Here is a 26,036-nt window from a genome sequence, read left to right as displayed (position 1 = left end):
AATGATTTTTGCTACTTTACTGAATGTACTGATCTATACTCTTCTCTACAATCATTGTTGCTCCACAAGATTCCCCCCCGCAACAATTTCAGTGTTTTAAAGTAAAAGGGAATATATGTTGTGATAAAAGGAAGTACAATGGGAAAATGTTTATCCAAATCAGTATCTCTTCATAAAAGAATACTTAAGTAGCGCGTTGAAGCACTTGTGTCAAATTGCAATTTTATTTTTCAAACACACAAGAACCTAGAAATAAGCTTATCTTGTACTTCTAAGACACCTGTGTTAGGAAGAGTTCTACATCACCACATTTGCTCCGTACCTTAAACAGTTCCAACTCAATCAAATGCTGTATAATATTCCTGAAAGCAATCATTTGTGCAAAGTTAAAACAGGAAAACAAACTGTATGATTTGACATTTGAAGATTGAAAATGCACATTAATGCTATGACAACTGTTTCTGCCTTCAGTCTACTGCCTTTTCCAAACATTAATAAAATTCACAAAAATGGCAAGGAGAGCTACTGGAAAATTTATCATAAACACAGTATCTTTCCAGAAATTTGGAAATTAGCAAATGTTTTAGGTCAAAACAATTTTGTCTGGAACAGACATTTGCAAAGTTTTGAGAATCCACTCCACAAAGTAATTTGATGTGATTATTGAATTCGTTTTAAAAAGCAAAATAATACCTTTTATTTATTTATTTTTTTGATGAGATAAAACAATAAAAAGAAACTTCATGTATCTAAACCAACGCTGGAAGTACACAAAAAAAGACTGGTATTCTAAGCAAGAGTCATGTTTTGTACAGATTACAGAATATCCATTTAAAAAAACACATACATGACCTTTGTTGGTACATTTCTATGCTGGCAAATACATTTTCTGATACAAAGGCACTTTGAAAACCCAATATGGTTTGGTTCATAAGTTTGCAAGGTACAAACAATTTTACAAACATATGATTATACTGAAGAACGTCAACAACTGTGACATTACATATAAAACATATTTCCATTTCTTTTTAAATAACACTGGTTTTGTAGGAATAAAAGCAGTGGTTCCAGCAGCTTCAGTGAAGACATTCCAGATGACTGGAAGCCCACAGTCTGAATCTCACCAGCTGGGATGAGGGACAGGGAAAGGGCATTCACGAAACCCCCCTCCCACTCCCTGATGGGGGAAAAAAGGACAAATCAACCCTCTAAAACAAAACCAAAAACCTCAGAAACCAGAATGGCTTGGAGGGAAGAGCACAAATGACAAGACCAGCAGTCCAGGAGATATCCTCTTAATTGTGATCCCTTAGTGGTGAACTCCCCACAGAGCACAAACGGCGGACTCTACCTGGTCTTCATGGTGCTGGGGAATTGTAGTGATGAAATCTCTATTTAGTACAACGTTTTGGATTGTACAGTACCAGAAAAATTTGGTAAAAAAAAGAAAAGAAAAGAAAAAAAAAAAACATTCTTTTCATTTACTACATGGCTGCAAAGTCAATCTGTACATAAAGCTGTCTCACTCCAGCCTGAAAAGTTGAAAAAAATAAAAATTAGATTATCAAGCCAATAACAGACTACACACTTCAGAAAAGTAATAAAAAAAATTCAATTAAAAAAACAATTGTTTTTCTTTCCTGTCTCTGGGAAATAATTATTCATATTTTAACACAAATCACCAGAAAATTATATCAGAAACAATTACATTTGTAAGTTGTAAAACCATTGCCAAAAAGCATACTACTAGTCACAAGTGATATCAGAAAAATGAGGTTACTCATCTACATTTCTGTTGAAGAACACCATAATGCTTGACTGGTTAGCTACTACTAAAATCCAGTCATCCCAGTCTAACTCTTCACATGGTAAATGGTCAACAAGAATATTTAATAAGTATAACCACTTACTAGTTATTTAATTATTTTATGCTTCAACTCTTTTGTTTAATTTTGGATATATACTTACTACTCAAGAACATTGCTCTTTAAATTTTCCCCCATCTCTTCTATGCTATCAATTTTCCTCTCTCAACTGGATCATTTTATTAGCATACAAATACACTATAATTTCTTCCACCTTTAAAAAACCCTTTACTTTACCCTACATCCCCTTCGGGTACAGTCCCAATTCTGCTCTTCTGGATAGCAAAAATCCTCAAAAGAGTTGTCCATATTTCTTCTTCTATGGAAGTCATTTCAACCAAACTTTTATTTCCCATCACTTCCCCCCAAAAGTCATCTCCAAGTTGCTCAGACCAGTGCTTAATTCTCAGTCCTTATCTTACTATTCAACTTACAAGCAATAGTACAGAAGATCACTCCCCTCCTACTAAACACTTTCCCTGCTCATGGCTTCCAGAGAAAACTCATAGGTTGCCCTTTAACCTCACTTATCAATCTTTCTCAGTCTCTTGTTGATTCTTCCTCCTATCTTTGAACATTAGACACTGAAATACCCAAAGGCTCAGTGCACAGAACCATTCTTTTTCTGTTCTGGTTCCCTAGATGATCAAGTACCAGTTGTATGCTCACTTCTCAAATTCATATTTCTAGACTGTAACTTATACCTATTCTTCAGTTCCCTAAGCCCAGAGGTCTTAAAATGGCATACACAGCCCCCACATAATCTGATCCCTGATTGCCTCTGCTCTGATTCTTCTTCTACCCCTCCACTGTTCACTAGGCCTCAGCCATACTGACTCTTCTACATTCCTCAAGATATTGACATGATATCCTCATGTTACATCCCTATTCGGACATCAGCAAGGCCTACCTTCACCATCCTGTGTGAAACACATTTAACATGCATTTATTGTATCCCATGTAGTGTTCTATCATCTAGAAATATAAAAGTGACAACAACAACAAAAATCCTTGCCCTCAAAGTTTATATTTTATTGAGGGCCTGGTGGGGAGAAATGATGAACAAATATGCAAGGAAATACAATATATGAGATAATAATACATATGTCACGGAGAAAAGAACACTTGGAACAGAGGAGGTAAGCGCCTCAAGCACTGACAGTCTCTCACCCTTGCTCCTCACCCAACATCTCATCACTCATCACCTGGTGACATATTATACCACTTAATTATTCACTGTGCTTAATACTCTTGTTCCCCCACCATTAAAGAATCTCTCCTAGAGAAAGGATTTTATCTTCTTTTGTTCATCCCTCACTCCCAGAACCTGGCACATAGTAAATGCAGTCAGAAAAAAAAAGTCCTTTCTTGTCGGTACCTTAGGTAAACTGAAATATTTAAAGTAAAGCCCCCCCCACCCCAAAAAAAAAGGAAGAAAGAAAGAAAAGAAAAACAGAATGTGGGTGGGTGGTGGGGGTGACACAGACTACCTTACAGTAATTTCTGCACTCTTTAAAACACCGCTTTCACATATCTCCCCTCACCTCAACCCTTGACATCCAGAGAAGAACCTGAGCAACAACAAACAAACGCTTTAGGAGTCAGGACCCACTGGTGCAGAGCTGGGGAGGCACTGCTGGACAGACCCTAGAAGCTTGCCAGGACAGAAAACATGCTTTTGGGTTTTCTTTATTTGCCTCATTATAAAAAAAAACAACTTACTGTGTAAGTCTAAACTCTGTTATTCAAACTTTGAGAGAATACATTTACTAATACCTTCTCCTTGGTTAAGAGGTTTATGGCTGAAAAATGACAGAATTTAGTGTCTGTATGATTTTTAGGTACAAATTAAACCAAATGTCATCATTTCTCATTTAACATTGCAGATAAATGCCAATATTAATCTCACAGGACTGTTATATATTCATCTAATAGTTAATAAGTATTTTAAAAGCCTTGCTACATACCAGACACTGTTATAAGGATCAAGAGTGTAAGAGAAAGAATTTGATATGCAATAAAAGCTATTATGGTTATTCTTGACTGATTATATGATTTGATTTACTCAATCTAGATGGACCCTGAAAACTGTATTTAGGAACTATTTTGTAAAATTGTTGTATACCTAATCTTAACAGAAAACAATTACCGCCTAAATAAATTCTTAACAGCTGTTTTAACAAAATTGTTAATGAAAGTAAAATGTGCAAAATAAAATAAGTTGGACTCCTTTTATTGTCTCTACCATTTTCTTTACCCCCCAGCCTTAACACAGTGAAGATGGTAATAAGAAATGAAGTAGCCCAAGGCAACAAAAAAAGGGGGAAAAACAAAGAGGCTAGATAAACTAACTTTGCATAATCATGAGTTAATTACTCAAGCAGATATCAGTCCCCTGAGGGGCTGCAGCTTTCCACAAAAGCTTAGTCAAACAGCAAAAAGAAAAGGAAAAAAAGGTCACTTTATCCATCTGTCCCAATAGGGAAAGCTTCAAATTCTCCAGCTTCCCATTTTCCTCTTTCAATTTCCTTCAAAGTAGGCAGAAAAGTAGAATTGCCAAAGAATCTTTTGGGAAGTCACTTACTCCCTGAATGCAAACTCTGCTTTGGATAGTTTCTTTGCATTACAAAGACATGACAGATATTTCAATGATGAAACAGTGCTTGGTTCCACCAGATATTCTACCATTAGAATAATTTCAAGTGTCAGAGGCCGACTGAAAGGCCATCCTTAAAAATGTGAAAACCAAATAATAGTAATTACGTTAATGATAATTCTCAAAATTGAGAATAATAAACCATACTTCAGCCAACACTTTTTAAAATGGGAAAGATAGCTAGTTACTTGAATACTTCTAAACTACTAAAAAAATAAACATTCACTTAGTATCACAGGCTTAGAATATCTTCAACAGATATTCATTGTTGTGGAAAGGAAAACAAATGAGAAATAGAAAAGTTAGAAAACTAAGTAGCAATATGACTATAGAAAATTATTGGTTTACTTGTATTCTCTATCAAAAGCCACTGAAACTTTCTACTTTAGTTTTTGACTAACCATATAATATTAATCTTTTTTCCTTTAAAATGAAATCTTGAAAAACTACTACTTTTCCATGGAAAACATTCCAGTTAATGATATGGTGAGTGAATATGACTAAATTATATGTCAAAAACAATAACGTGAATCTGGGTTTCTTTTTCTGTAAATTGTTTTGAGTATCAATTAATATATTATGTATCTATCACAGTGCATGGCACCTGGTGGACTCAATAAATGCTAGTTGCCCCTGCTGCTATTATTTCCACATACTCATGAACATACCATATGGATTAATTAAATACAAACCTAGCAATATGTTTGGCCTCACATCTGTTTACTCCTACCTTCTGAGGATGATGACCAAAGGTAAAGGAAAGATGGATGAGGAAAAGTTTGTAGAGCAGGTCAGCAAAATCAACACACAAAGATCAAAGCTCCTTACAAAAAGGGGAAGGGAATGGAGAGGCTAGAAGAACAGTGATCTGGCTGGAAGGGGGCAGAAAATTTCACCCACTCCAGGTGCTTCTCTGAAGACAAAATAGGGTCAGACAAGGTCATAGGTCAGACAGGAAGGGATTATGAACACAGGAGAGTGATGGAGGTGGAGAGTTTCTGAAGGTCAGCGAACCCCATTTGGGTTTGTGAGGAGGTTTTTTTGGTTCCTTCCTGGGTATCAGTGTTTATTTCTATTTTGAGGCCAGAGAAAAGAACACAAAAAGCTAAAGCAGGAAGCTGTGGGCTTATAACTTAATAGGCTTAACAAAGAAAGGCAGATGAGCAGAAAAGATGGAAAAGATGAGGTAGAAGTTCTTTCAGAGAGTAAATATTATGTATTAGGCTTGACTGTCTTTTGTGTTTTGTGAACTAAGGAGGATAATGAATCTCAAGCATGTTCTACATTTTTCTTCAAAGATGTTTAACATTTTTCTTGAATGTGTCTTCTTCAAACAACCTTTTTCTTTTTTTTAGTTCAGTCAACATTTTTATTTAATACATAGATGATGTACCATATCTTGTGCTGAAGATACAAAGAAAATATCCAAACTTCAGTAATTACTATATATTAGTAAATATGAAACATAGTAGTTATCTTTTATTAACCTTTAATTTGTTTTAATTTTTAATTTGTTCTAATTAGAAAGATAACCTATAAAACAAATGGTGCTGAGAAAACTGGAAATCCTATGTAGCAAAATGAAATTAAACCTCTCTCACCATGCACAAAAATCAATTCAAAGTGGATCAAAGCCTTAGGCACTAGAAGAGAGACCATACACCTTACAGAAGAAAAAGTAGGCTCAAATCTTCATCATGTTGGCTTAGGACCTGACTTCCTTAATAAGACTCCTAAAGCACAAGAAGTAAAACCAACAATCAATAAGTAGGATGGATTCAAACTGAAAAGCTTCTTCACAGCAAAGGAAACAATCAATAATGTGGAGAGCCTACAGAATGGGAAAAAATCCTTACCACATGCACCTAAGATAGAGCACTAATTTCCAGGATTATATATAAAGAACTCAAAAAACCTAACACCAAAAAAATAACTCAATCAATAAATATGCTAAGGAATTGAACAGACACTTTACAGAAGAAGAAATATAATCGATCAACAAATATATGAAAAAATATTCATTATCTCTAGCAATGAGAAATGCAAATCAAAACTACTATAAGATTTCATCTCATGCCAGTAAGAACGGCAATTATCAAGAATACAAGCAATAATTAGTGTTGGCAAGGATGTGGGGGGAAGTATACTCATACATTGCTGGTAGGACTGCAAATTGGTGCAACTGCTCTAGAAAGCGGTATGAAGATTCCTCAGAAAATGGAAAGAAACCACCATTTGACCCAGCTATCCCATTCCTTGCTTTATACCCGAACAACCTATTTCTAACAAGAAAAAAGTATATTTATAATTTTAGGATTATAGTTGTTATTGTGAAGTATGTCATTAAAAATTAACAGACTTCCTTCCTATATAATATAGAAACTGGATTATAAAGTAAGTAATCATTTCAAAAGAATCTAAGTACTAAAGTAACTTCCAACAGTTCATTTGTATTACTCTATATTCATGCAAACTATCTTCTTTAGCAGTTAAAGATTGACAGATAAAGAGACTGAAAAGATTGATGCTTAATACCGAGTTCTAAAATAGTCACAAAGCTTTTCTTATTTTTTGTTTTTCCTTGCAGTACTAAGGATTTAATCCAAGGCCTCTAAGTGCTTGAGTTCTAGGCGAGCACTCTACCACTGAGCTACATACCTCCAGCCCTCTTTTATTTTGAGACTAGGAAGGTCTCAAATTTGAGATCCTCCTGCCTTGGCTTCCCAAGTAAGTGGGATTACAGCCATGTACCACACTTGGCACAAAGCTATAGTTTTATAAACAAAATAGCAAATTATAATTTGGCCTTTTCAGTTTAAAGTTATTCATTTAATAATTTTTAACAAGAATATTTTTTACCAAAAACTATTACTTAAATTTTGATTTAAGATCAGCTATAAGAAAGATACCTACCTACAAATGTAATAAACATTATGTTTATTATGTATCAAACATATTATATTCATCATGTAATTAATATTATGGAAAAATATCCTTTTTTCCTTTTAGAACTAAAACTGCTAGTATTTTAAATCTTTCTATAAGAAATCTATCTAATGCATTAGCATGATCTTTTCTTTCAAAAAATTGAGTAATCATGATTTTATTTTTGATAAATAAAAGAAAAAGAAGTAATTTTTAAAAAATTAAATTTCATGGGCTGTAGCTGTGGCTCAGTGATGGTGCACTTGCCTGGCATGTGTGAGGCACTGAGTTTGATTCTCAGCACTGAGTATAAATAAATAAATAAACAAACAAATAAATAAATAGGATAGGTCTATCAACAATTAAAAAAAATTTTTTTTAAAGGGAGTGGGCCAACCATGGACTAAAATTTCTGAAATTGTGGGCCACAATAAACTTACTTTAAAAAAATATTAAATGTCATGAAATGAAACAAAATGCTATGGCAATACTTAAAATAAGCTCTGACATATTCATTCCATAAAGACATGTATGACTAAGGTATAAGCTGAAAGGGAAAATAAATTAATAAGAAAATTTTGGTTTTGTATATGTGAGAACTAAAAAGATGATGAGACAACTTTAAAATCATTATATGCATCAAGTGTAAAAATTAAATTTATTAGTGGGGTGACTTCCCTCAACCCGTTGGGGAAAACATGTTGAGCTTTCCTTACTGTAAGCCTCAAAGAGAGACCCTGATCTCTGCAAGGAATAAGATAAAGTTGTCATGACTCTAGGTTGATAAAAAGGCTTAAATATGTTTCAGAGCTTAAAATAATCAAAGCCCAAATGCAGTTTCCAAAATCAAAGAAGCAGTTAAATAAACTTTCAGCTTCACTAAGATTTCCAACATTACTAGAACCATCTCCGCTACCTACTTCAATTACAACTTCTGCAGTTCCTAAGCACAGACAGCTGCTTGCACATTTCTCAACCTAGAAACTGCAATCCTTCTCAGAGTGAAAATTGTGACTCAGAGCCAATGTCTTAGGAGAGTACAGGATGTCCTGGAGATCAACAGAAGTTCGTAACTATGAAGATGGAGGGTACAGAATAACCAGGAGAAAATTCAGGATAAAGGAGAGCAAAATGATTTGGAAAAGGCAGTAAACAGACTATTGCTTGTCTTGTTCTCCTTTTGACCCTGAAACATGGAGGAGGTATGAGAAGGATTCAGACATACCATGAAGGTCTTGCATACTTCATTATGAAACTCATAATGATACAGACATATATAAAGTGTCTGTTAAGAAAGAGGCCTAAAGCCAGGTGCAATATAGCACAAGCAGCTTGGGAAGCTGAGGCAAGTGAATTCTAAGTTCAAAGCCATACTCAGTAACTTAGGCCCTAAGTAACTTAGTGAGACCCTGTCTCACAATAAAATATAAAAAGAGCTGGGGATGTGGCTCAGAGTTTAAGAGCCCCTGGATTCAATCCAGGGTACCAAAAAAAAAAAAAAGGCCTAGTTGTTAAAATTCTGGGATATATAAGTGGTAACTACAAATTGTTGTCTATTAGCAGAGTAACTCTTGATTGCATATGATTAGGATTAGAGTAAATCCTAATTACACATAAGATTATGCCATTAATTCATTCCTTAAGGAACTCAAATCATACATGTCTTTTTATGAGGAGAGATTGCTTAATTTATGCTAATGTCCTAAATTTAACTAAACTACACATTATGTTATGTTGCTTCTATCTAAAGATGTGTGCATGAGAGATAGACAGACAGAGACAGAGATGTATAATGTGATACATATATAAAAGGATAAAGTAATTCAGCTTAGAGGGATCTTTAAGGCTTCTAAGAGAAAGCAGCACAACTGACAGTTAAGTTAGAGTAGGGTTTTAATCCATATGAAAGTGAATAGTCTGGTGAGTTTGGAGTATAAAGTACATGGCAATGAAGAGCAGCATAGAGATTTGAAGTGAATTGGACCATGCTAATAAAGTTTGGGCTTTATCCTGGTGGTAATGAGGAGCTATAATAGTTTTTATTTTTCAGGCTTTTATTTTGAAAAAAAAATTTAAGTCAAAACAAAGTAAAATAGGTACCCACCACCTATACTCACCCAAAGTTAACATTTTGCCAAATTTGTTTTCTCTACATTTTGCTAAAATATTTGAAAATTAGACATCCTGATACTTTATCATTAAATCCTTTGCACATTATCTCCTAAAATTCTTCTGCAGTCACAATAACATTATCATACCCAAGAAATTTAATTCCCATACAATTTATGTGAACTATTATACAGCCTATATTCATATCTTAGCCAATGTGATACTCAATAATTTTCAGATTTTGTAGCATTTTGTATTTTAGATTTTCAGATTAGGGATGCTCAACTGGTAGTCTATTCAAACATTCCAAAATTCAAAAAAACTCTGAAATCTGAAACACTTCTGCTCCCAAGCATATTGCATAAGGAATATTCAACCTGTATTAAGAAAAATTCAATAGCATAGTAAGCTACTAAATCACACAGAAGGTAACTATCATGCAACAATGATAACAGACCAGGCACACATAGTACACACCTACCATCCCAGGACTTGGGAGGCCGAGGCAGGAGGATTGCCAAGTTTGAGATCAACCTCAGTAACTTAGCAAGGCCCAAATCAAAAGACCCTGTCTTAAAATAAAAAATAAAAAAGACTGGGGATGTAGCTCAGTGGTAAAGTGCCCCTGAGTTCAATCCCCAGTACAAAAAAGACAAAAACCAAAAAAGTTAACAGATTGTGGTTAAAGCCACTAACAAAGTATTATTATTATTCCAAATGCTCTTTTAGAATTGTTGGTTTCAAATAGCATCTAATATGGATAAGGAGTGTGCAGTAAAGAAGAGCCCACTTTTTTGTGTGTGGGGGTGTACCAGGAATTGAATTCAGGGAACTCGACCACTGAGGCACATCCCCAGACCTATTTTGTATTTTATTTAGAGTCAGGGTCTCACTGAGTTGCTTAGCACCTCACTTTTGCTGAGGCTGGCTTTGAACTCAAGATCCTGCTACCTCAGCTTCCCGAGTTGCCGAGATTATAGGCATGTACCACCATGACTGGCAAGAATCCACTTTTTTAAAGAAAATCAAGTCAATACAACAATGAATAAATTGAAACCATCTTCCTTAAGAGTATTAACTAAAATAAAGATCTCCCAAATTAAGACTCTGATTGGAGGAAAAATGTAGTTTTATATTTCCCTTATAGCTTACTAGCCTATATTTAATATGCTAAATAATAAACATTTATAAACTAGTACACACAATAAATTTTAAGACCCTTACAAGAAGTTAGCAACACAATCTTACCTGAGTGAAAATATTATGTGTTTGGCTTAAAATCCATCTGGCATCAGCATCAGGTGCTACTATTAATTTCAAGGTCCCAACGTAAACATCAGAACATAAAGTCCAGAAGTGCTGTTCTTGTAAACTATAAACTCCTTGCAACTGCTGCACCTAAAATACAAAGGGCAGATATCAGCATCAAAACAAAATTTATGTGCCCTCTCCCATTGAAGTTGTTATGCAATCTATCAATTAGCATAGATTCTACCCTCTAGTTGAAAAAAGGGGAGGAGGGTATTTGAATTGACAAATACCTATGGTCAAGTACCACACCAATGCAAACATATTATATACCAGATAACACCATAATAGGGGTTTGAGAAATAGAATGAACGAACACATATCAAACTTGTGAAGCATAACTGAGAATACCTACAGGAGAAGTGAAAATTTCAAGTACACTGATCAGAAAACAAATACAAATGAGCCAAGAAGCTAGAAAAAGAACAAAACCCAAAGAAATAAGAAGGGAGAAAATAAAGGACAGAAATCAATGATATAGAGATTTTAGAATATGACAAAATTCATAATATAGAAATTAATTCTTTGAAAAGATTAATAAACTAAAGAAATATTTCTAAATGGGACATATATTAAGCAGGACAATTCTTCGGGGTATGTGACTGTCCAAGAGAATACAGGACCTTTGCCTCTCTGGGTCTCATTGAACAAATGCCAACATGTACCCTTCCCCAAATAATATGACAATACTAAAAGAGGGGAAGGAAGATGTCTATGTGAGGGATGTATCCAACAGCTCCCTAGGTTTTCCACAGCCTTAGGTCAAGAACCACACCAATGCAAACTTCTGATGAAGGTAAAAGATAAGATAGAATCAAACAAAATGCAAAATGAAAAAGGTAGATAACTACAAACACACAAAAAAGAAACTTTAAAATTTAAAATCTACAAACAGGAATCCTATGAATGCCACAGGAATCCTATGAATAATATTGACTATATTAATATATGACTATACAAAATATTACAACCAAGTAGAATCCAAACAATCCTCAATGAGACCTCCATTGGGAGGTCAGCCTAATCCAAATGTAGTCCTAAATAATTATAATAGCTTCTTAACTAGTTTCTCTAATTCTAGCCTTGCATCTATTCTATCTAATCTCAAAATAGTAGCCTAAGTGAGAGTCCACTGGTTTACAGGTCAGATGCTGCCACTCCTCTGTTCAAAATCCTCCAATAGCTTCCTTTCTACCTCTGCATTAAGCCAATATTTTTACAACTTGTCACCCTTTCACATTATTCACCTCACTACCACCTCTTCTCCTCTGTCCCTTTTCATCAGCTGCCCCAGCCTCCTCACCATTCTTTAAAAAAAGCCAGGCACATTTCTGTCTCAGGTTACTTGCTTGCCTCTGCTTGGAATATTCTTCTCAGATTTCTACTTTTTTTGGGTATTGAATCAAATGTCATCTTCTTAGAAATCTTTTCTTGGGCATGTGACATTGCATAGCATTCATCCACTCATTTATTCATCTATATTATAGGTTGAGCATCCCTAATCCAAAAAAATGCAAAATGTAAAGGATGACAGTAAAAACACAAGTGCACTAAAAATATTATATACAACTACCACCAGGCTATGAATTAAGGTATAATGTAATCAATGAATTTCATGCTTAGACTTTGGTACCACCTCCAATATATCTCATTATAGATATGCAAATACTTCAAAATCAAAAGAAAAATTTGAAATCTGAAACAATTCTCTTTCAGCATTTCAGTTAAGGAATAATCAGCCTCTATTTATACTGTGTACTGTGTGTCTCCTCCTGAAGACTTTAAGATCAATAAGGTCAGGAACTTATTTTTATTTTGTATTTTAAGTGCTTAAAATACCGGGTCCAAGTAAGTTCAATAGTAATATATATTAAATAAATAAAAACACATTATGAAAATGTATACAAAATGGATAAATTTCCAAAAATACTAAAAAAAAGAAAATGTGAAAGTGAAAGAATCATTGAAAATTGAATTGGTAACAAAATTCTCTTTCAATAAAGCTCTAAACCTGGGGATGGGGAGCAACTTTCAAGAAGATAACCACTTTTTGGTTTTCTAGAAATAGAAAAGAGCTGCTACATTACATTAGTAAAAAATTACTTTGATTCCCCAAACCAGATAGACAATAAATCATAAACTAATTTGCCTTATGAGTTAAATAACCTAAATCCAACAATATATGAAGAAAATAACATATCATGACTAGATTGAGTTTATCCCAAGAAAGAAGAATGGTTTCAAATCAGAAACTCTATTATTGTTATTCTTCAATTAATAAACAGAAAAATCATACAGTCATTTCAATAAGTGTATTATAATTACAGTACTTAAATTGTTTATGATCCAGAAAAAATTACTAGGATGATTTTGTTTTAATACAGGTTATCTGCCAAAAATGTAAAAAATATTTAAGAATAAAACTTTAGGTGGACTCCTTTGAAGATCAGGAAAAAGAGAAAGATGCTACAGCAGCTTAAAAAGAGAAAGGGCTAGGGTGGGGGGTGGGGCTTGGTGGCAGATCATGTGTTTAGTACAGGCAAGATCCTGGGTTCATGTCCCAGAACCTAAGAAAAAGAATAAAAAAGAAAAGAAAAAGAGGCAACTCTGTGAAGGGGTTTACTACCTCTACCTGGAAATAGTCAACAAACTGCATAAATAACTGGGTTTCACAGTGGAGATTTTTGTAAACAGTAGAAGTCTGGATCAAATGAACAACAGATCTTTTCAATTTTAGATTTGATTTTTATGTAATATGTTTGTGAATATTATATACTACATAATATACTTTCTATATCATATACTTAATTGAAAAATTAAGATATTAATTTATAATTAATTATAAAATTAAGAAAAGGCTGATCTTATATCTATCAAAAATATTTTTCTCAGAATTTGAGGAATACAGGTATTATATTTTTAGAAACTCCAAGAGAGTTGATGGGAAATTTAAGACAACATCCACTGTGCTCTCTTTGAAAACTGTTTTTACCAGGGAAAGAGATCAAAGGGAATTTTCTCTTCCTCCTTGAGGCCTCTGAGGACACAGTGTCTTCAAACTAAGAATTCCTCCACATTGTCCTAAGTGGCATCCTCAAGGAGTGGTCTACTATTAGTGAGACAACAATCTGTGAATAGATTTCCTCTTCCTCCATAGAAAAAGCAGTACTAGGATATTCTTCCAGTTATCCTAAAACATACAGTAAGGAATAATTCCTGCGGAAACTAGCTTTTAATGTCCCACTCTTATACTAACTAATTCTGTTCCCAAATCTAAACAACTAATCTTAAATGGTTACACTTCATTTTCCCTATTTCAAAAAACTACTTTATACTATATTTATACTATTTTTCATTTTCCTAAAGCATCCAATCTTTTTGTAGGATTACACTGCCTTTTAAATCATAGAAAAACCTGAAGTAACATAGAAAATGTCTTACCCTGTATCACCAAAATCTACCAGTCACCTCTTATCTATGTCAGTACCTTCTACCTTCCTCAGGGTATATGGTATTCCTGCTCCTATCTAGAATTAATTCTTCGATCATGTTTTTTGGCTCTATCCTTTCACCTGCTCAAGAACTTCATTCTTTTAACAATGTCCTTCATTGATGTACCATCAATTTGTTCCCTTCAGTTGGACTTTTCCAGTAACACACATGTTCTAGAACTGTGCTGTGCAATACAAAAAATCACTAGTGGCTATTCAAATGAAACAAAGTTAAAATCACATGTGGCTACTTCAATGAAATAAAATTAAATTTTAAAAATTCAGTTATGCTATCCACACTGGACAATGCAGATAATAGAATATTTTCACTGTCAGGGATAGTTTTCTATAGGATAATACTGTTCTAAGATACCATATTTTTCAAATGAGGAAATACCCTGTCTCCTGGTACTGTATCCGTATCCAGCCCATCAACCTTATCAACTCATTTCTCTGCTCAATTTAACAATACTTCTTAAGAGTTGTCTGTAACCATTGTCTTTACTTCCCTCAAATCAAGCTCTCCCCCTCAACACAACTCTGAAATTGCTCTCATCAAGGTCATTAATCTCACGTTGCTAAGACAAGGATTACTTCACTGTTCCTAACTGACATGACCACCATAGAAATACTCAACTCAAATACTAAACTCTTCTTCAGCTCTGTGGTACTACACCCTTCTGATTTTCCAGCTTCCTTATTAACCTTTCCTGGCTTTTCCACCTGTGCTCTAGATCTAGAGCTGAAAGTGGAACTAAGAGAATAAAATTATATCCTCTACCAGGTAATCTCATGTAATCCTAAATGTTTTTGATGCCATTCATATATTAATGACTTAAACTCTTCCTAACCCTAACCTATTCCCCAAACTCCAAATTTGTTACTTTATGAACATTTCCCCTAGAAGTATAATGGGCATTTCAAATTTAACATATCCCAAACAGGATTCTTGATTTGGTAGGATTTTCCATCCTCAAACATGTATCAATCCAGTCTCAAATCTCAACATTACCATCTACCACACAGTAAGCCAACACTTTTGCCCCACCTTTGCTAGTATAATCCACCTCCAAAAATGTATCACAAATTCATATTTATTTCCATCTTCATTGCTATGACAGCAGAATAAGCCATCATTTTCCCCCACTTATATGACAATAGATAATAGATTGGTTTTCTTTACTTCCATTCTCCCTAGAATTTGTTCTTCACATGGAGAAAATAATCTTTTAAGAACATAAGGGTTATGATACTCCCACTATCTCAAAACTTTCCAGTATTTTCCACTGCAGTAAATTCTAAACCTTAGATGACCAAAACCCTGTACAATCTGACCTCTACATTTCTCTCCAACATTTCAAAACACTCTTCCCTTTATTTATTATGCTTCAACCACAAAGGCCTTTTTTTTCCTTCTGTTTTTTAAATACACTAAATTAGTCCCAATCATAGCACTTCTGCACTAGTGTTTTCCTTTGCCTAGGAAAAAGTAGAAGTCCGGATCAAATGAACAACAGATCCTTTTCAATTTTAGATTTGATTTTTATGTAATATGTTTGTGAATATTATATACTACATAATATGCTTTTTATATCATATACTTAATTGAAAAATTAAGCATATTAATTTATAATTAATTATAAAATTAAGAAAAGGGTGATCTTATATCTATCAAAAATATTTTTATCAGAATTCTTCTCCAGAATTTTCATATGGCTGGTTTCTTCTTGTCTTCTAGGTTTCAGTGACTTTCTCAGTGAATCTAATATAGGCATCCATGTCTATCACATCCCCTCATTCTATTTCTTTTATAGCAATTATCACTGATATTTTCTTATCAACTTATTGCTTAGTGTCTGTTTTTCCTCCACTAGTTCTAATGTAGGCTCCATGAGAAAAGAGGCACTGTCTTTTTTACTACTACATCCTCACTATTTTAAAAAAGAGCGTGATGCTGAGTACAAGTTAAAAAAAAATATGAAATAAATGCTTATTTGATCTGCTCTTCATATTCTATATTTTAAAAGAGCAGATCAATTTCTGGATGAGAACAATTTCTACCACATTTTCTTTAGTAAAGTTCAATATTTTCCAATGATTTTATTCTGGTTTGTGTAAATGGTATTCATGGTCAGCATTCAGTCTTGGGAGAAATACTAAATTATACACACATGCTGCCCATATTTATGAAAGTTGAAAACCCTAACAGTTTGGAAACAACATAAAATCCAATGGTTTGGAAACTTTGAAACTTACCCTTTGATAGCACTGAGGCAGAGTATTTTCCAACAAGGGAGGAGTTCTCTGCATCAATATTCCAACAGACTCTTTTAAAAGAGGAATAACGCTAAAAAAAAAAAAAAAAAAAAAAAAAAGACAACGCGTTTATTTAAGCTACATTCTGACAACCCCATTCTGCAAGACAATAACAACACACTTTCCTATAGTGGAATAGAATCAGATTTGCCAGAATAACATCAGAAAAAAGAATATAGCAATCAGGGGCTGGGGTTGTGGCTCTGTGGTAGAGCACTTGCCTAGCATGTGTGAGGCCCTGGGTTCAATCCTTAGCACCACATAAAAATAAATAAATAAATAAAGTATAAATTTTTCATGTGATCAGTAAGTTGTTATTCAATCTAAAAGAACTTCAGAAAACATATCAATGTATAAGACTAAACTTTAAAAACTAATATTGAATCATCTAAATATCTAAACACAGCATGAGTTCAACCTTCCAAGGTAATCATAGCCTATCAGACTCACTGGTCCTACTAATATTTACAAATATTTATATCCATTTATCTGAATAATACTGATTTAAAAATATTAAAAAAAATAATATATCAATCCAATATTCCTCAAATCTGGTAATTTCTTGGTCATATTTTTTTAAAAAAATATAAGACTGGTTATAACCACAGATGCTGCATACTTGGTATGTCTAGGGATGGGGCCCACAAACCTGTATGTGTTGAGTTGGTCTTTATCAGCATATGAAACTACTGCTTTAGGAATAAAGCTAAATGTACACAAAACAATTAGTAACTGCATTAGAGGACAGATCTAATGCGACAACATTCTAACTTAGCTGGACAACAAATTCACCTCACCTTGTTTTGTTTTCATTTCTGACATATGGAACCAGAATTTTTTTTTTGGTGAGGAGTACCAGAGATTGAACTTAGGAGGCACTCAACCACTGAGCCATATCCCCAGTCCTGTTTTCATTTTATTTAGAGACAGGGTCTCACTGAGTTGCTTAGCACCTCACTTTTGCTGAGGCTGGCTTTGAACTTGTGATCCTCTTGCCTTAGCCTCTGGAGCTATGCGCCATGCCCAGCCCTGAACCAGAATTTTTAAAGGAAGATCCAGGCACCTATCTGTTTACAAAGTTCTCTAGGTGAGATTCCAATGAGTTACAGTGTTAACACTACTACTTGCAACAGACTGAGAGGTCATTACTAAAGAATAATAAAGCTTAGGTAAATAGCTTAGGTAAGAGTTCACTTTTAAAACATGGAATCTCAAAATGTCAAAGGAAAAACTCTTGAAAACAACTACAGGAGAAAAAAAATCATAAGAACATACATTTTTAAAGGAAGGTCTCACAGAAGAATAGAAGTTAAAGACTACTTTAAGAATTAGTGGTATTTCCTTTTATTTTCTTTTTTTTTGGGGGGGGGGTGCTGAGGATTGCACTTTCCCACTGAGCTATAATCCCAGCACTTTATTTTTCATTTTGAGACAGGATCCCAATAAGATTTATTAATATTTGACAGAAGGTAGGAAAGAGAAGGAACTAATGAAGACTAAAAGATAACTGAGATAATGCTTATCTTGCTCATTAAGACATTCCGAAGGTAGCCTTGTACAATGCTGGTCATAAAGTAGGCCCAATATAATTGTTGAAAGAATGAAAACAGGTAGGAAGTATTTTAGAATAAGAATTAATGAATGGAAAAGGACATAGGAATTGAATTAGGATCTGTTCCCACACATTAAGTACAGTGATAATTACTTGGGTCAAAAGGGTAACAATTAAAAAAGGATCAAATAAAAGAGAATTAAACAGAGAAACAACTGGTATCTACCTGGATGTAGTGAAAGACACAATGAGAGCCATATTAAGGACAAACCTAAGTTATTAAAAGTATGAAGAACAGCAGTAATGAAAGTGAACAACTCAATGTGGACAGGAGCTTCAGATACATTGAAGTAAATATTATTTGATCAATAGTGATTTAAGAGCCAAAAATAATTAGAAGCCACCCTTAATTCCTTCTCCCATTATAACCTCATCCTCTAAATCACTAACCTTTCATGATTTCACAACCTAAATATTTCTTAACTTCATTGTATTATACATGTCTATAATAATCTTCACATCCTTCACTTGAATTATTACAATAGCCCCCTAAGTTTTTTTGGCTTCTAATATTATATCCTCAAGTCTACTTGATAGGTAGATTCAAAGATGGTTCCCAATGACACCTGCCTCTGTAATATTCATATTCTTGTGTAATCCTCTCCCCTTGAGTGTGTGTACAGGTAGAGTTGGAACCTAATGACTTGCTATTACCATTGCATTACTATTCATACTAATGAATAGAGTATGACAAAAGTGATGTCACTTCTAAAATTAGGTTAAAAAAACTCAGACTTCCATTTTATTTACCCTCATCTCTTGCTCTCACTTGCTCCCTCTCAGCTTCAAAGTTGTGAGCAGTCCTACAGAGAGGACCATGGAACAAGAAACTGAGAGAAGGCTCTGAAGTAGAACCAAACACTCATTCCAATAGCACCAAAAGAATAGAATACTATTAGCAAACACTTGAATGAAGCTGGAATTCTTTCTTAAATGAACCTCAGAGTAATTACAGTCCTGGCTGACAACTTGATTGCTGCTTTGTGAGAAACCCTGAGGCAGAGGTCCTTGAACCTCAGAAACTATAAGATGATAATGTGCATTATTTTGGCTATTAGGTTTTCGTATAGTTTGTTATGTATTTGCAAATAACTAAAATGACCATTCCCTATAGAGCTATTAATCTCTCTACTGTCACCTCTTATCAATTCTTTATAAACTCTTCAAATATAAATATACTTGTACTTTACCTAGTGATGTTTCTTACTTTCATGCTTAGGCTAACACTGTATTCTCTGCCTAGTATATCCTTAAATTCCCCTTCAGTCCAACTTCTATTATTTTTTTACAATCTCAAGTGTCAACACTTTCAGGGTATATTTCTTGATCCTAAACTGTCTTCCAGACCATGTGGAATGCCTTCTTGTGATCCTATAATGAAACCTATTATACTTAGGGAATTATTACAGTGTACAACAATTATCAGGTTGTTTCCTACACAGAAAGGTGCTCTAAAGTATGGAGTGTGTCTCTTATGTTTCTGTGCCCAGCATCTCAGAGTTTTGTATATAAATGTGTATGGACCAAGTTGTTCTGGAACAAGAGTCATGAGTAGGAGGCCTCAGGCACCAAAGAAGCTCACCTAAAGACACAGCTAGAGAATAGGAGAGTTAGAATAGGAGACTTCAAGTCTTTTTTGAAAAGTCCATGCCCACAAACATTTATTATATGTCTATTATGTGTCAAGCATGTGCTTGACACAGGAAATAAAAAGATACATAAGACTTTAAAGGAATTCATAATTTAAAACAAAAGTTTATAGAGAAGGTAATGGAAATGAGGCAACAAACACTAATTTAGGGCCCACCAGCAAGAGATGGCTAGTTCTGTTTACTACATTTGTCTAAGATCTTGTTTTTTACAGACATCTAATTAATTTACAAAGCTGAAGTGTTAAAATATCAATCACTAAATATAAAATCAAGTACTCTTTACTTATTAAGTTCCATAAGGTAATATATTTAAACATTATGTGTGTTTTCATAAATTGGTAAATGGAAAAATGTTTAACATTGCTTTGTGTCTGTGTCTTTGCTAAAACAAGGTTACTAAGTGTTAAGATTCTATCATGTGTAATTTATATACAAAGAGTAGAAAAATTTTCAGTTGGGTTTCAATTATAGTATTATAGTATCATAAAAACATGAAAGTCTTTCATCTTATTAAAGTGGAGTAATTTGTCTAAATCAGAAATTTTATAAGAGTTGTTTCAAAATGTGAATTTATAAAAAGGGTTAACGGTTAAAAAAGAGATAGAAAAAGATTCAAGATGTGGAAATATATTTTAATATAAAAGGTTAAAGGAAAAAGAAATGTTTCTATATGAGATAATTTCTGTGTGGTAAAGTAAAAAGTTGTAAAATGCCATTTAAAAAGATTTTGAGGAAACTAGACTTACTTTATAAGCTTGAGAAAGGAAAAAAGAAGAAAAAAGGTATTTGTACATGGCAGATTGAGACAAAGCTTCTCAATGGAGTTAAAAAAAAAAAAAAAAGCCTTTGGTTGAAGGGCAGCCATGTAAACTAACATTGAAGCGATTTAAACAAAATCTAAGCCTCGTTTAAAAGAGTGAAGTTGTAGGTGGTGAAAAAGTACACTTAAAAGTACAGTATAGATGATAATTGAAAGGCTTTAAAAGGTTAAATTGAAGGTGGTCAAGCTGTGTGGTGGCTCGTGATTGTGTGCCCAGCCAGACTGCGGCACCACCATTTAGAAGAAAGCATATAAGAACTTCAAGTAAAAGGGGAGAAAAAAGGAACAGAAGAAGACATGTGCTCACCTGCAACAGATGGAACACAGAACAGAATGGGCAGTGGTATTACTTAAGCAGTAGGTGTAAATTATCTTTTCAAGCAATTTTTAAAAGTCATTATCTTAAAATACTTGGGTTTAGTCTTAATTTTTCCCCCTACGGGCTAAAATAAGAGAGTGAATTCAATCTACAATACTCCTTGAATAGATTAGCTTTATAACATTAAAGGTATTCCCTAGACAGTCCCAATCTCTTCATAAGTCACCCAGCACAAACATCTACAGATTAGAACTTTGTTCAGATTTTCATGTGTATATACTATGAGTGTTACCTCCCAATGTCTTCTACTCCCTGCCATCACCTTTGTAGAAAAGAATTCAGTACTTCACTTTCTCTACGAAATTCATTTTCAATAAGGACCCTAATTTGGAGACTCTAGAATTGAGAAAGATGTTACATGATCATGACTAACATATCATTAGAATTAAAAGTGAATTTAGAGATCACTCATCTTGAATACTCAATTAAAGAATCATAGTACTGACAGCTTTCAATATCCTCACATATGCAAATATATATTACATATGGCATCTAGAAAACAGGGGAGGGAAGGTCACCTAGACTCACCATAAAACCTCAGACAAGTCTGCTTGTCTTAATGATAGTTGACTTGTTCTTGTTTTAAGTGATTGAAGTTCCAAAAAACCCCTCTGGCAAATGCAACTGAGCCCTTAACTACTTCAGACCTCAGCTCTCCAAGAACTCACCCACAATCTTATTTTTCTTATCTAACCTATCATAATGTAGATATATAAGACATCATAACTAATATAAAGAAACAAAATAGTCATTTTTTTAAAAGGGTCAATTGTGGTCTTCACTGATCTGGTTAGTCTATAAAATTTGGAATGGCTGCCCTCTTAGATTGAATTTAAATACAATGTTTATATTCAATAGCAGAAAGTACATCATCAAAGCACATGGATATGTCACACTCATTTTCTCCGGTAGAGATTTAAAACTAATGAAAGCCTTCAGCTGTAGGAGTTATGTAGGTCATGAAACTGGTAAGGAAAAAAAGGTGCTTGCAATTATACAATAATATGCAATTGGTTCTACCCCTGGTCAATTTCTACAATAATTGCAAAGGCCCTAAAAATGTAAAAAACATGGAGAAACTCTAGTTTTTGACTTTTAAATTGTGTTTAGCTCAGGAGTTTTTATCCACATTTTTCTGATTAACTATCATAATGGGGAATCATAAAACAAATTTTACCATGGATCTATCTAGCCATAATGAAAGGATATGTAGAAAAAGACAAGCTTTGCAAATTCCTAACTGAGCTAAGACTTAGAGCTGCATCCAAACCCAAAAAGAAAGCATTTGGAAACAATTAGAGGTTCACTTCTGGCTGACTAACTCAATTCTAGCTTTCACAATGAAACACTATTTTCCTATCATATATAAAAAGGGACGAGTCATTTGGTATGAGTTTACCAGTGAAACAGGGTAATGATTTTATTCTTCAAAAATTGAAGGTAAGTCAAATTTATAATCATACTATCATAAACAAAATTAATTTGAAAGTTTTAACCTTAAATTATAACAGATTAAATGAAAAAATAGTTACTCTGCAAATGAAAATGTATTCGGATCTTACTTCACAAGTAGCTTTGAGGAAAAGAAGCTCAACATTTCAACAGTAAATAATATTATCTAGCAGTTATCTAAAATTATAAAGAAAAGCAAACAGAAGAAAAGGGTGGTATATATTATGAAATCTTTTCATGGACAACTAGGCTAACTGACGATTATAATGTTTAATAAAAAAACTTCAGAATTAAAACTATTATTTAGATCTGAGAATAAACACCCAGAAATAAAAATTTTTAAAGGATTACTGATTCAATTTTGTGAATTGACTTGCAAGGCTAAGTCCTCCTGCATATTACCATGGGTTCTTAGAATCTTCAAATGGGGGAGGGGGGAAAGGTGGAACTGTACTTGTAAAAATAACACATAAATTTGAAGGTCTAACACATGTCTTACACTCAAAAGCTCTTAAGTGAACAAAAAAAGCCAAAGAAAATTGATCCATAATTACAATGCAATCTACATTTAAATTAAATGTGCAGTTACATTTGCATAAATAAATTAACCCATGGACATGGATAATTATCTACTAATCCAGAATTTTATAAACCCAGTAGAAAACAGATAACCCAAATCACACTTCCTGGGAATGTGGTTTATTTTATAATTTTCCTGATTTTCTAAAGTTATTGTTTAAATCAATGCATATTTACAGAGTATCTAGTTTACTCAGTGATGGGAATAATAAGATATACTAAGGTACCCCTAGAACTTGGAGCCAAAGTCATAAAAAGGCTGCCCTTTTCCTTAAGTTTCTGGAACTTAGTTATAACACCTAATACATCTAATCTTTGGACCAAATATCAGTGAATTTGTCAAATTAGTAAATAGTTAATCATATTTTTGTTTAGATAGCACTTAATAGCTTTAAAAGTGCTTACATATTTTTTTTTCTAATTGGACTTTCACAAAAGCCTTAAGTAACCTTAAGAAAATGTTCAAATTATAGAATACCAGATGGAGAGAAGATCATAAGAAATCATTTAGACCAACTTCCTCATTTTACTGATGAAAAAAACCCCACACAACTCAGAGGCTTTAAGACAATTTAGTTATAGCTGGGCAAGAAGCAGAGATAGCTGTGACAATGCCTAGACTAAAGCTGTCTGTACACATTGCAGTATCTCATCACAGTTAAGTTCTCTAGGTAGAGTCAAGGTCATGTCATATTCACTTTATTCCCAATGCCCAGCCAGTGCTTGGAACAGAACAAGCACTTAGGTCAGCTGAATGCATTATCTATTTAAAATTTTCAATTGCTGATGGGCAAATTACTGGAATAGAGAATAGCCAACATTTACATGATTTTGAACCCTTCAAATAATAGCTAAATAACAAGAGAGTCAAAAGCCCCTAATTCTGTCACTCCTAAAAAATGGACCTCTAATAAACAGGCAAAGAATCGTATCGTACATTCACATTTAGGTGAGAACAATCAACATTCTCAAATCTTAATGTGTAATTTTTACCTTTTTCTTTTTTCCCCATTACTGGTGATGGAACCCAGGGGCACTTTTACTGAGCTACTCTCCCAGCCTTTTTTATTTTTTGAGACAGGGTCTCACTTGCCCAGACTAGCCTGGAACTTAAGCTTCTGCTACCTTAGCTTCCTGAGACACTAGAATCACAGGTGTGGGCCATCACCCCCAGCCCACAATTTATTATTTTAATAAAAACACCAATCTTCTCCTCATTTTCATGAATAAGCAATTAATAATCACACCTGCAATACAGGTTAAAAAAATCTTAAGATAGAACTAGACAACGGAATCGGTGAGGTAAGAAGACAAAAAGCTCCACAAAATAGCTTTGTGAGAATATTAGGCAGGAATAAATTCCAGTTCTGTGCATCAAATATGTTCATGTGTGTATGGACAAGATGAGCTTGGAAGAACTTCCCCATTACCTCTGGAACTAAATGAAAGTAATAGTTAGATTAGGATGGACACAGGCAGAAGATGAAGCTCTTCAGGGAAATCTGCATTTCTAAAAAGTATAGAAATAGTATCTTGTTTAGAAAAACCAGATAAGAAATATTTATCAGGATTATTAAAATCAAATTAATTATAATTCAGATAGCTTCCGAGATCACAAAGTGTTAGCCCAGAGCAAAAAGGCTTTAAGGTCAACAAGAAAGATCCAAGAGAAATAGCCCAAAGCGTTAATTAATCTCTAGGTTCAACAAGTTATTAGGAATCTGAGCCAAACTATATCTATCTAGTTTAACAATAGTGTACTTATAATCGATCCAATCTACACGATGATCAAATTTCATCATGTCCTCCCAACGTAATAAAAGAGTTTGTCTTGTTTTATAAAAATATTTTTAGGTGCTAAGGATTGAACCCAGGATCTCCCACAATGTGAAACATACCACTGAGCCACACCTCTACCCCTGAGCTTTGCCACTTAAGGTCCAAGTGTATTGCTCTGAAAAAATCTAGCATCCAAGAAGGACTCTCCGGAAAGTACAAAAGGGCATCAGTGAGAGTGCAGCAACCCCTTGTCCTCTTAAATGAGAGGTAGAGCTCCTCTAGGGTTTGGGTCTCTCTGGACCATCATAATCAGCACTAGTAGCAAAGATGATCTCTCCCTGCCCACCTCATTTGATGCTGAGTAAATTGGAGTGAAAGCATGTTCAGTAAGAAGAGAAGACTACATTTAGGTGGGCAGTGCCTCTTTCCAAACAACCTTCTTTGAGATGGCAGGCAAACAATTAGCACTTATCTTCCCATGTGGCAGGTACTACTCAAGACTTTCTATACAATAACCCATTTAATTAACATGCAACAAATTATGAAGTAAGCATTATTATCATCTGTACTTTAAAGATGAAAAATTGAGGCATGGAGAGGCCAGGTTGACTTGAGCAAGGTCACAAAGCAAACTGAGAAAAGCAGAATTGGAACCTAGGCAGCTTGCTCCAAAGGGAGTGCTGTAAGCCAGTCTGCGACACTGCCTCTAGCAAGGCTCTCCCAAGCACCTCTGCCTGTAGCAAAGTCCTGACTTTAGCAGAAGCTGATCTTCATAGTGTACAGAAGTCCTATGCCACAAAAAAAGAAATGAAAAAGCTCACAAAAGTATGAACAATACAAATTACCGGAGAGGACCTTGGCAATTGGCAGTGAAGGCTAACAATGTGCAAATTTTCCACCATCCAATAGCTGACTGACATGGTCAAACAGGACCAAAAATAAATCCCTGACACCTAATTTCCATTATGGGCCCATATTCAGTGCTAACTTCTGAAGTGGTATGCTTGCTAGAAGCAAACCTAATATATAAAATAAAGTTCAAAAGAAAAGAATCCTTTCAAAATTGTTTACCCAAAGTAATTTTAAAAAATCA

The 26,036-nt window shown here is 34.1% G+C and overlaps 1 protein-coding gene across 2 annotated transcripts in view; it reads right to left on the bottom strand.

The window, feature by feature from the left end:
• Positions 1-205: 205 nt before the first annotated feature.
• Slc30a7 (solute carrier family 30 member 7) overlaps positions 206-26,036 on the bottom strand; it is a 77,957-nt gene continuing 52,126 nt past the window's right edge. Inside the window, exons 9-11 of one of the 2 annotated variants that reach the window (XM_046452320.2) lie at positions 16,611-16,701; positions 10,804-10,953; positions 206-1,532 (exon numbers count right to left, since the gene is read on the bottom strand). In XM_046452320.2, the coding sequence (XP_046308276.1) occupies positions 1,485-1,532; positions 10,804-10,953; positions 16,611-16,701 (289 nt within the window). In that variant the 3' untranslated portion in view covers positions 206-1,484. Of the gene's footprint in view, positions 1,533-9,622; positions 9,933-10,803; positions 10,954-16,610; positions 16,702-26,036 lie in introns of those variants that run through there. The other variant, XM_058581974.1, reaches the window with a different exon arrangement.

Source organism: Marmota monax, unplaced genomic scaffold, assembly GCF_021218885.2.
Source record: "Marmota monax isolate L192 unplaced genomic scaffold, Marmota_monax_Labrador192_F-V1.1 WCK01_AAM20220418_F8-fsc00244, whole genome shotgun sequence".
Lineage (NCBI taxonomy): Eukaryota > Metazoa > Chordata > Mammalia > Rodentia > Sciuridae > Marmota > Marmota monax.
The sequence above is the reverse complement of the archived record's forward strand: the minus strand, read 5'-3'. Positions and strand labels throughout refer to the sequence as shown.